The sequence below is a fragment of the Mytilus trossulus genome, chromosome 2 (genome assembly GCF_036588685.1).
Source record: "Mytilus trossulus isolate FHL-02 chromosome 2, PNRI_Mtr1.1.1.hap1, whole genome shotgun sequence".
In the NCBI taxonomy this organism is placed as follows: Eukaryota; Metazoa; Mollusca; class Bivalvia; order Mytilida; family Mytilidae; genus Mytilus; species Mytilus trossulus.
The window spans coordinates 68,580,293-68,592,745 of NC_086374.1; the positions used below are offsets into that span (position 1 = coordinate 68,580,293).

At 32.7% G+C, this 12,453-nt stretch overlaps 1 protein-coding gene across 1 annotated transcript; it reads right to left on the reverse strand.

The window, feature by feature from the left end:
* Positions 1-145: 145 nt before the first annotated feature.
* Positions 146-12,399, reverse strand: LOC134705959 (uncharacterized). Its single transcript, XM_063564672.1, has 12 exons — positions 12,155-12,399; positions 10,894-10,995; positions 10,224-10,322; positions 9,656-9,754; positions 8,506-8,604; positions 7,907-7,998; positions 6,810-7,167; positions 4,642-4,836; positions 3,830-4,107; positions 2,881-3,145; positions 1,488-1,785; positions 146-252 (listed from the first exon to the last, which is right to left on the reverse strand). The coding sequence occupies exons 1-12, from the start codon at positions 12,191-12,193 to the stop codon at positions 146-148; spliced, it is 2,031 nt and encodes a 676-aa protein (XP_063420742.1). The 5' UTR covers positions 12,194-12,399.
* Between the last annotated feature and the right edge of the window lie 54 nt (positions 12,400-12,453).

Sequence of the window (12,453 nt, forward strand, 5' to 3'; positions counted from 1 at the left end):
ACCGAATGTAAACTTATCATGAGAAATATGACGTATACAAGTAATTGATCAGGCTCTGTGTACCTTGCGAAGCACCTTGAGATCACCCGTAATATGTATTATTATTTTATTAATTATTTGTTGTTTTGGAGAAGGGTGCTTATGCTTAACAAAGACTAACAGGAAAAATCAATGGTGGAATGACATATTTAGGGGGAAATGTTATATTTTTATACATACCTGAGAGTACCTCCGGCTTTTCCTCTGCAATTACTGTAATATAAGTAATAAAAGATGAATAAAGAAAAGGTTTGATATAGTTGTTATTTGACCCTTTAAATTTCTGTTTTTTTGGAAAAGACGTCTGATTTCATACTCATTAGAACAGAGGAAAATTTTGACATGGATGTAAAAGACTGGTACAGGAATGCTAAATTGGCTTCAAATAGGGGTAGTGTTGAGTTCTTACAAAACATGTTGTTAGTCTTGTATGTTTGTTTGTTTTATAACCCTGGTACATTTGATAACTATTGGTCCATTTATATGTTTCGGAGTTTAGTCTGAAGTCAATTAACAGTGACCTAGTACACATTTGTGTTTAGGGCCAGGATGTCGGATTTTCTTGCTGTGTTGAAGACCCATCTGTGGCCTTGGGCTGGCTTCTGCTCTTTGGCCGGGTTGTTGTAAACTATCTTTGACACATTTCCCATTTCCATTCTTAATTCTATTCATAAGTGTATTTTCAATTTAGTCAAATATGACTAAGAAATCTTGCCAATGAAGCTTTCTTAATTGTTCTTCGATCCTAGTACATAAAACAGTTCAAACAATTCAACAAAGGAACATACATTTGCTTTCATTTTAAGGGCTTTTATCAAGAAAGTTGAGATGGTTGGACAACCTAACAGGCCTGAATTATTATGATGCTTTTTGATAATTTGAAAAAAGTTATATATGGTAAATGTCTTATCCTTAACTTATCTATTTTGACAAAAAGGTTTCAGTGAGGAGATTGGTTGCATGTAAATTTCCGAATTTTCATAAAAGCAAAACAAAACAAGCATTACCACATATTTACTCGTTTTTGGTCATTATCCACCAACATTACATTTTTTGTATTATAAATATGATTATTATTAATAGTTATGATGTTTACTAGTATGTCAATAAAATGTAAGTCGACAAATTTCGCTTAGAATCAATAGTATCTGCTCAGTGTCAAACAAAAACTTGTATAAACAATCGATATGACCTTTCCATTGATACATGTAACCGTATTTAGACGTATTCAGCTAAACTCTTTAGCATTGTGTAAAAGTGTAAACTTATTAGAGCATTGTCCCCATAATTTAAAGAGAAAAACTCTTTCTGCTTTAAGATGCTTCAAGAACGCTGAACACATTTTTGAGTATCGAAAAGTATATTCTATTTGCGCTTCGGAAAGTTTAAATTGAAAGGGTAAATTGTCATACAAGAAATATAATGAGGAGAAAGCGTAAATGAACTACCTGGTTTTTCTGGAATTTTTATATTCATTTTCAAAATACTTTCTACAACAACGCTTGCAACATGTGGTTTAGGTACAACTGCCGAAGTGCACCAGATTGACTTTGAATGTACAGTTGGTACTTCTTTCGGTACTTCGTCAGTTTCTTTTTCTTGAAATATTTCTAGCTCTCCATCTGGTTGTTCCTCATCTTTGTTAATTCCGATGTTAAACACACGTAAATTGTTCCTATTACTTTGCAGTGTTATACACTTTGTGTCCTCGTCTGCCAGGTCGGTCAAATTTCCATTTAGCTTGAGCTAGATATAGAAAGAAACAAAAAATAGATTCAGGTAGGTCGAGTGAAGTTGAAAATCAACTATTTTTCTCGAACTAATCTAAACACCCAGAAAACTAGTACAGATTGTATCAAGTTTTAAAAAAACCCAAATGCTAACAATTCGGGTTTTAATGTTGTTATAACTACTTATATGTTTTTGTCGAGCCTTCGACTTTAGTCGAAAAAGCGAGACTAAGCGATCCTACATTCCGTCGGCGTCGGCGGCGTCAACAAATATTCACTCTGTGGTTAAAGTTTTTGAAATTTTAATAACTTTCTTAAACTATACTGGATTTCTACCAAACTTTGACAGAAGCTTGTTTATGATCATAAGATAATATCCAGAAGTAAATTTTGTAAAAATAAAATTTCATTTTTTCTGAATTTTACTTATAAATGGACTTAGATTTTTCTGCAGGGAAACATAACATTCACTCTGTGGTTAAAGTTTTTAGAATTTTAATAACTTTCTTAAACTATCCTGGGTTTGTACCAAACTTGGACAGAAGCTTGTTTATGATCATAAGATAGTATCCAGAAGTAAATTTTGTAAATAAATAAATCCATTTTTTCCACATTTTACTTTTAAATGGACTTAGTTTTTCTGCGGGGAACCATTACATTCACTCTGTGGTTAAAGTTTTTAAAATTTTAATAACTTTCTTAAACTATCCTGGGTTTGTACCAAACTTGGACAAAAGCTTATGTATGATCATAAGATTGTATCCAGAAGTAAAGTTTGTAAAAAGATTACTCTGTTTTTTATGTAATTTACTTTTAAATGGACTTAGATTTTCTTACAATCATAAAATAGTAACAAGAGGAATATTTTTATTGATTTTTTTCCTCATTGTTGTTGAGCCTGCGATTTACAGCAAAAATAGGCGAGACACTGGGTTCCGCGGAACCCTTACAAATTTTTTTCCTTAGTAGTTTCCATAAGTTGTGTAAAAATATAACATTCATGCATGCTGTATGATAGTTTTCTCAGTGTCAATCAAACCTTTCCTAGCTTGTACGCTCACTTTTTTTTTATTCCAAACAAAGTTATCATGTTTCTTTAAGACAATCTTACAGTGAAATTCTGACCGAGTTGTGCATGGTAAACTTCGCTTTTCTGTAATGTAGAAACATCATAGCCACTGGCTGTCCAATGTTCGATTCTTTGGTCTAAATTCCGCAGTCCGGCACATTCCAGAACGAGATCATATGACTCGCTGTTTATCCATTTTGTCAGCAGGAAAAAGATAACCCGTTTCTTTCTGGTTATAGAACGTTCTATGGCACTAACCACTTCCAACAGATCGGTATCAACCTTTTTCTTTCTTGAAACTGAATAACTAGGAAAAGAAACGTATTGCTGATAAAACATTATTGATATTAACAATATAATAACTATGACACATGTTATGTCGTGTTACAAATCACCACTTTTTGCAGTTTCGCATGCCAAGTTATGTTGACACCCATTAGTATTTTTATTGGAGATTCAGTTTATAGTAATAACTATAATAGTAAAACAGACCAGGTTAGTAAGTCAGTCATATATATGCTGACTATAATCTGGCAAGGTTTGTAAATCCAAGAATAACTCATCAAAGATACCAAGCAATCAGGCTAAAAAGTGTGTACCGTCAGCGCCAACACACGTTTCGTGTACATATGACTCATCATTGAGACTTGAATAAAATAAAAAGGGAGATATCAAAACATGAGGATTATGAGAAGAAAATTAACAGAAAGTTGATTACATTCAATCTCTTTGTTTTTATCTTTTTTTATAACAGAACAATCTTAAGAATCTTAGTTGTTCCTAATGTAAAACACAAAACGGTTGACGTGAGAGCCTTGACAGAAAATTGAAAGGAGTCAGCAGTAAACCCTACAGATTGCCTGACAGCAATCGTATCCCAAAAAGAGTACAACGATCAAATAAAGTACGAAAATAAAGAGTTGAATATGATAACAAACAAATGGAAAATACTATCACCAAAAACAGCAAGTAAAACATTAAATCCACTTACAAAGAAAAATGGTTGACATAAAAGAATGCTGACTTTCCGTCTTGATTAATCGTTGCATCTCTAATTTCCCAGTCTAATTCCGAGTCTTCTGGTTGGTCAGTTGTTGAGGTCAGCACGACGATATCATCGGACACAGCCATCTTGTCATGAATTGGTATGACTACACGTATTGGTTCCTTTGGTTGCTGTCCATTGTTTACGGTCAGTTCTAAGACATTGGTCAATAATATAGCTGTGCCATTTTCTTCTTCTTTGTTGACTTCTTTTGTTTCTACAAACTTAGACGGAATGACAAAAATATGTGTTAAAATATTATATAAACTCAGCAGCTAGACCACGGCACATATGGACACTACAACTTTGAAAGAAAAGATCTCGGTTTTGTCTATAACTACATGTATAATAAGTGTATTCCTAGCGAAACAGATTTTTTTTTTTAGATCCTCACGGATTGAATATTTTATCTTTTAAACATCATGATCATTACTTTTAATAGGTTTTACACATACACTAGCCTGTTTTCATGAATATAAAATAATTGACTGTATTCATGAAAGACAGGGGATAACTACTTCGTTATTATATATATGTTTATATGTCAGTTTAATAATTTTGCCTGAAAAACAAGCTACCAACTTTGTGATATTTTTAAAAAGTTTAAGCTCGGATGAATCCAGCCGTTCTTTCTTATGGGAAGTTAAGAGTACACCCTTTTTAAATTCTATAATTTAAAATAACATATGATTAAACAAATCGAAAATCCAATTAATCATTCGCAATAAGCTCTTGAAGTAACTGTTATCTAGGCTTACATTTACTGCCATTTCACTTGGTTGCTCAAAAGTACCTCTCGGTATATCAATTTCTGCGTCAGGTTCCATCTGTGGAATAATCGTTGTTGCTTGCTCATTTGATATAGCGAATATTTCTGGCGCAGAGTGCTTTACAATAGAAAATCTGGACAGTTTCCTTTCGTCTAGTGGAACACTGACTAAAACTTCTGTGAACTGAAATATGTATTTTACAATATCTTCTTGAAATCCATATCGAAGAGGTAACCAAATTATTCAAAGTTTGTTCTTCTCAGTTTAAAAAGTGCAATAGCTATATAATTGCATCAGTATAAAAAAAAATGGGCAATAATATATAATTTGCAAATAAGACAACTACCCACAAAGCATTTCTGCTAAGCTAAGAGGGGTTTTTTTTTGCGTCAAAGCTCATGCAATTTCTTACTAAACGAAAGAATATAAAAAAAATCAAGAGGAAAACTTCCTAAAACGAATTAAACTACTAGTAAGCTTAACAAGACCATAAGCATAAACATATATATAATATATCTTAAGTTTTATCTCCGAACATTTTCAAACTTGTCCATATATTTGCTTCAACATTTTTGCATATCCAACTAAGTTAGACATCACGTGACTTTTGTGACGTATAATAGCCGCCATTTTGTATTATATTTCCCCATATAAAACGCATAGATGCTTCAATAAAGTTTAATTTTCTCATAAACCTGATCCGTTTTCTTACTTTTGCAAATCAATCCTTGATATTCAAACATATTTCTATCAAACAATGTTGGTCCTAACAGTTTAATTTTTGATTTAATTCGGTCAAATCGGAATCGTAAAACATGCACTTTTTCTCGTCATTTCTCCGTTTACGCAATGCTAAATTACCGATACCCATGTCTACTTTTACAACAAATAAAGAAATTCTGTAAATAAAACACAAACTTTGCAAACCGATTAAGTATATTCAAACATATAGCTAGCAAGGAATACTACTTAAAACAGTTTAATTTCAAGGCAAATTCGGTCAAACATCGAATTAAAAAAGGAAATTTTCCGAGATTTTTCAAAATGGCGGCTGATGTATCATATGAAAATGTTGCATCAAATCTGGGAACAGTATATCTAATATATATGTTCCTGATCAAATCAATGATTTCTATAGTAAGACTTTCCTAGATTATATTTTATTTTTCATAAAGAATCTCTGATGTTTCTGTTATTTTCCTAAATAGTGATATTTCGATATCATTGATTTCAAAATTTCTTAATAAAAAAAAATATTTTAAGTGTGACACGGGAATATTTAGTTTGACAAATATGCATCCAGGAGATACTGTTACCTGAAAATAGTTTGCAAAATCTATAATAAAAAAAAATCTCTTTTTTTTAAAGGTGTTTTTCAAGTTTTCTGTATATTTTATCTTTCTTTAGAAATATATTTATACATTCCTTTTAGAACAAAAAAAAAATGTTTTCATCCTAAGAGAAAAAGAAAACCAATGACCTATTATAATAGATAAATATTCTATACCTTTAAAATTTCGTTCCTTGACCGAACAGGTGAAATCTTACTTGGGTTATAATGTTACATCATAATATATTGTCAGGTAGACGTGCAAACCAAAAGCAACCAGGTGACATTCAACATCCTGTCAGTGTGTATACATGTATTACCAGAGTTTAAATTTTGTGATATACAAAAGTTTTCATAAATGTACAAATAAATATCTTCTCCTTCCCGTGTCAAATCAGAAGAAGTATGTTTTATATAAACTTTAGGAAAATATGAATATGATGAAAATTTCTTTAAAAAACTATTTTTTGCTTAAAAGGCATCAAATATTTATATGTTTCTATAATTATTTCAAAGAAATATTCTGATTCAAATTTTAATTTAAATGAATTTCGATCATTGAATATGATTTTGTTGTAATTTATTTTTTAATTCAATATTTAAAGATAAATCCAGGCAATGAATCTATATAAAGTTTAAATTGACGTGTAAAAAAGGAGTTATTGTACACATTCCAACAGAGACTTATAATACGATTAGTCTGGTTTTAACAATATTGTATACCCGATATTATCTCTCGACAGAGTTATCGGTCCTGAATAGGACTGATATAGTTGGGTATGGGGGGATTTTCAAAGCTTCAATGACTATGCTTTATTGTACATACATCTTCGTCTACGTCAGTCTCCTCAGCAAGGTGTCTATAGGTGTTTGTTACGGAAACAGGTTTTCCTTCGAGTGTAATGGCAAACAACTTTTCGCTACATTGCGTCACACCAGGCACCGTTAATATCAGTTTTAAATTTTGACTTGAACAACCCCAAATACAAAGTTCGTATGTGTCACCATAAGTTTCTTGTTCGTCTGTTAGTTTACTCCGAATGTCAGAATACTCTGTCTGCATTTTACTGCAATAAAAGTAAAACGGCGGCGAAGATGTATCGAATTTCATTACGTCAACTTTAATGTTGTCAAGTCTTATTTCATCTTCAGGTGAAACATATAACACTGTCTGAAGAATTGATCTGAAACAAACGATTTTCATTTTATAAATAGCCAGTGCTTAAACGCCTATGTTATTCCCATCACAATGCAAATTGCATTAAAGATTTGTACCCAAAATAAAATTCATAATTATAAAGTTACTACACTAACGTACGCGCGTGGTTTTTTTTAAAACTCTACAGCTTAAAACAGTAAAAATAGACGTAAGAAGACCTTTAACACGATATGTCTACCCTAGCTTGCAGAGCATCTGGGTCACCACCAGTCTTTTCCCGTTCAAGTTTTTACGGTGTTCATATTACTCAGTCTTTATTTTTTTATGTTTGTGTTTTGTAAACTTCTGTCCAGCTTTCATCTGTTTCTTTTTCTTTTTATAGCATTGAATTTCATGTTTTCGACTTGTGGTTTTGGTCATCTCTTTGGTATCTTAATTTCGCCTCTCTCTAAAAAAACCATTCAAAAATGTAAATGAGTCACGGAGGGAAAACTACAAGATTAGAAATGGTTAGATATATCATTGAGCAACTATTTATCATGCAAGAAGTATACTAACTTTTTACTGATAGTAAATCTTCCTTTCTTACAGTGTGTGTTCAACATAGAATAAACGTGCATCCCTCACAGCATGCGATGGTTTGTACTAATGCCAAACACTAAAAAACGTCTGTGGCCAAGACGTTTGCGAAATCATAGTTAATGACAAGTTCGGACACATATCAGTGTGGATACTACTTGTATCTTACTTTATGATAAACATACCCATATTTATAACCTGGCATTCGACCATGTTGACTAACAAGCAGTTCTAATATCTTATTTTCTTTTTGTTCAAGTTCTTCCATTGTCCATGACTACAAGTACAAAGTACAGTATACTTAAATATTTGGTTATCAATTGGGTAATTTTCGATTTCAAAGTTCATGTTATTTCATAAAAATACTACATCTTCTTAATTTTTTTCTATAATTAATTCACATATTTTCTGGGTTTAAATCACAGTTTCCAATTAAAGGTTTATGTTTTGAATAAGTAAGTGTTAACTGTGGCAATTTCCTATATTTACAAATAAGTTTTCAGACGCGAATAACATAACATATAGGCAATTAGTTAATAACACCAGCCATGTATTTGTGTGTCTTTAAAATGAGCATGTTTTACGTTTTTTTTCTATCAGAAAGGAAGAAGCTTCAAGTGCACTATATAATAGACAATGTCTTAATATGTAATACCATTCGCTTGTGGTCAAATCTTTCGTAGTCAAACTCAAAACTGGTGTTGCTATTTTAAAAGAATATTTAATTAATAAAAAATGGCAGGTAGTTTACAGGTGACTATTGGTCAATCTAAAATTTCTTTACCCAGTCCTGTAACGACGGTTCAGCACCAAACAAACAGAATAGCTTGACCATTTCAACATTTCTAGATTTTACAGCTACTTCTAATGGTGTCTGGCCATGCTGTATAAGAGATATGAATATGATATGAATATGTTAAGCCTCGGTCACACCTTACCGGATAGCTCGAACGGACGCCTAACGGATGAAAAAAAAGTTATCCGTTGACAAATTTTGTATCCGTTGGGAGTACGTTGGTGTTCTAACGGACATGTAACGAATGCCTAACGGACATTGAACGTACGTGAAACGGATAGGTACCGGACAGAACGGACGTCGAACGTACATCCAACGGACGAGTACCGGATAAAACGGACGGACACCTAACGGAAGCGTAACGGATAAAATGGATGAACAAAATAATCTGATAATTAAAGGCAATAAACCATTCGAAATTTCAATTGGCAGTTGTCCGTTTTACATCCGGTATCCTTCCGTTATATCCGTTTCACATCCGTTTTATCCGTTAGGCGTCCGGTAGACGTCCGTTGGTGAATTGGTCTACCGGATCTCCAACGGATGCATAACGGACACGTAACGGATACAAAACGGACGAGTACCGTACAAAACGGACGCCTAACGGACGCCAAACGGACGTTCAACGGACATTTCATCCGTTAAACGTCCGTTCAAAGTTTTTAACATACTCAAAATTTCCACCGGACAGAACGGACGTCAACGGATAAAACGCACGCTCAACGGACATGCAACGGATATGGACGGACGCCTAACGGATAAGAACGGACGTCTAACGGACATGGACGGATTGAAAAAAAGTTATCCGTTAGGCGTCCGTTCGAGCTATCCGGTAAGGTGTGAACGAGGCTTTAGAATTGCGCTAAATATTGTTGCGTATAAGAATTATATTTGTGTTATACTTGTACAATTAAATTAATGTGTGCGATACTTGTACGATTAAATTAATTTGTGCGATACTTTCACGATATACTTGTTCGGTGTATTCAAATCGATCATCGAGTCAGAACAGAAACAACTAATCGATTAAAAAACCCATCTTAAATAAAACAAAATAAATGAAATGGCATCCTGCATTACTTTTTAGAATTATCTGTTGTGAAAATTTATTTTTTACTGAAGAATAATGCATACAAACCTTGTCGTATTTTGAAATATTTGCACCAAGTGTTACAAGAGAAACAGCACATATGATATGTCCGCGTCTTGAACATTTATGCAGAGGGGTCTCTCCATTCTGAAAAAAAAATATTTACGAATTGAGAATGGATGTGAATTACATTACAAGGTAAAGCAATCAAGAATTTCCTGCCTTTTACATATGGAATAGGTATACCTCTTTCTTAAATATGCACCTACGGGTGCGGGAATTCTCGCTACATTGAAGATCCATTGGCAGCCTTCGGCTGTTGTCTGCTCTGTGGTCGGGTTGTTTGTCGCTTTGATTCATTCACCATTCCCTTTCTCAGTTTTATTTTAAAAATCTATCTCATACTTTTCGTTTTTAACAGTGTCTGCTTATTATTTTTTTGAGTTTATATTTTAATGAAGCAAAAACTCAAATTTAAACGTGCATATCTAAATAACGGGAAAACCATGTGTTATCAATCTTGTATTTTAGTACTGCGTAAAAAAGAATGACAGAAAATATTTTGTGGGATGATTCATATTAATCTTTCCTAACATTTCTAGTTGTAATATCTTACACGATCTTTCTTATTGACACGGTCTCCTTTCTTGACCAATGTTTTGACCAAGTCTGTATATCCACCGGCAGCAGCATAATGTATAACATTCCAACCAGCCTAGATACAAATAAGCTACATGTAATTTAAATTTATTATTTAGACTTTAAAAAAAAGTATTATAAAAAAAGAAGATGTGGTATGATTGCCAATGAGACAACTACCCACAAAAGACCAAAATGACACAATCATTTTAAAACAACTATAGGTCACCGTACAGCCTTCAACAATGAGCAAAGCCCAAACCGCATAGTCAGCTATATAAAAGGCCCCGATAAGACAATGTAAAACAATTCAAACGAGAAAACTAACGGCATCTCTTGTATCGTCATCTGCCCATTCTTTAAGAAAGTCAGTTCCAATACAGTACAATTGTTTCGTATGTTTACTTATCTAAGTATGTGATAAATCGTATGAACATTTCAGTAAGTAATGTAAATATAAGTAAAACTTATATGTTGTAAGTTCAGTTTGCTCCAGGTTTCATTTTAGCATGGTATATCTGTTGTAATATTGTAGCAGTATTTAGAAAGTGCTATTATGTCAATACCATTACTTATGGGAGTGTTGTATTAACTGCACTCCCCCCAAAAAAATAAAATGATGAAGTTCTTAAAAAATATTCAAATACCTCATCTTTACAATTTAAGTCTACTTCTTCTTCCAATAAGGATTTCGCTTCTTTCAGATGTTTGTTCTTTGTCAACCAAATTAACTTTAGTCCTCGTGTTCTCTGAAATAATATTGAAATATAAACATATCAAAAAAGATCGATAGACTTTATCAATGCTGTACACTTTTCATGTAACTTTGATGCTCGTTGGCTATAGCTGAACATTCTGTGGTTTGCTGTCAGATTTACTTTATAAAATTGAGAATGGAAATGGAGAATGTGTCAAAGAGACAACAACCCGACCAAAGAGCAGACAATAACCGAAGGCCTCCAATGCAGAGAGAAACTCTCGCACCAGGAGGTGTGCTTCAACTGGCCCCTAAACAAAAATGTACATTAGTTCAGTGATAATGGTCGACATACTTAATTTCCGAAATCATACACAAGAAACTAAAATTAAAAATCATACAAGACTTCTAAAAGCCAGAGACTCCTAACCGATGACAGGCGCAAAAATGCGGCGGGGTTAAACATATTTTTGAGATCTCAATCCTCTCCCTATACCTTTAGCCAATGTAGAAAAGACTAACACACAACAATACGCACAGTAAAACTCAGTTCAAAAGAAGTCCGAGTCCGATGTCAAAATAAGTAACAAAAGAAACTAAACAAAATGACAGTGATACATAAATTAACAAAATACTATTAGCAGTTACTGACAAAGTCACATGCCAGCTCCAAACCTGAATAAAACTGATTGTATATATGTTGTATATAAGATGTAAGTTTGTGCATGGTTTTTGTACAAGTTATAAGTTTTTTGACACCTACCTGTTGCAACAGGTGATACATGTTTATCTTATAAAATGTACCAGTGTAATGTTTTAAATTTAAAAAAAAATATACTTAAATCTAACATTTAGTGCTATTCTCCTTGTCTTCAAACTGGAAATGTGGATACCTGAATGGTTTACATTCTAATTTTATTATTTTCCTTATACCATATTCATATCCATTACAAAATCTTTGTGTGGTCTAATAAGGTTTTTGTATGAATGCTTAGTATTATACTGTAGCATGAAGTTGTGAAAATATGACAGAAATATGCGAAGCAATAGACTGTGTGCATGTGTGCAATAGACTGTGTGCATGCATCCATTCTTATTCAGCAGGTCATAAAACAGTTATTACTTGTACAAAAAATCCGTACAAATTATAATTTGTACAACATTACAACTTTTACACAACATGTACAAAACATATTTTGATAAAAACTTACAGTCAATTCTGTCGACTTGTCATCTTCAATTTCTGCCATGTTTCATTATTGTCAACAGTTCTATTTATGAAGTTAGATTTAATTTCACATTGCACATGAAATTGCAAAATCAACAAATATATCAATTTGAATAAGTTGCTGACTAGAAAAAAGTAGATCTATATTTGTAGTCCTATATCTTCTTTTTTTAGTGTTAACAATTCTACCTAAGCATTAATCGGAATCAAATTCTATCTATGCATAAATTGGAACCGTCACAATATTATGAAATTTTCGTCCGGTTAAAGGAAAAACCTCTT

Excerpts from the sequence above, each read along its gene's own strand:
- LOC134705959 (XM_063564672.1), bottom strand. The coding sequence starts at position 12,193 with ATGGCAGAAATTGAAGATGACAAGTCGACAGAATTGACT. Across the intron at positions 7,999-8,505 it reads AACCGTCGTTACAGGACTGG|TCATGGACAATGGAAGAACT; the intron begins GTAAAGAAATTT and ends TTGTACTTGTAG. Across the intron at positions 1,786-2,880 it reads AACTCGGTCAGAATTTCACT|CTCAAGCTAAATGGAAATTT; the intron begins GTAAGATTGTCT and ends TTCTATATCTAG.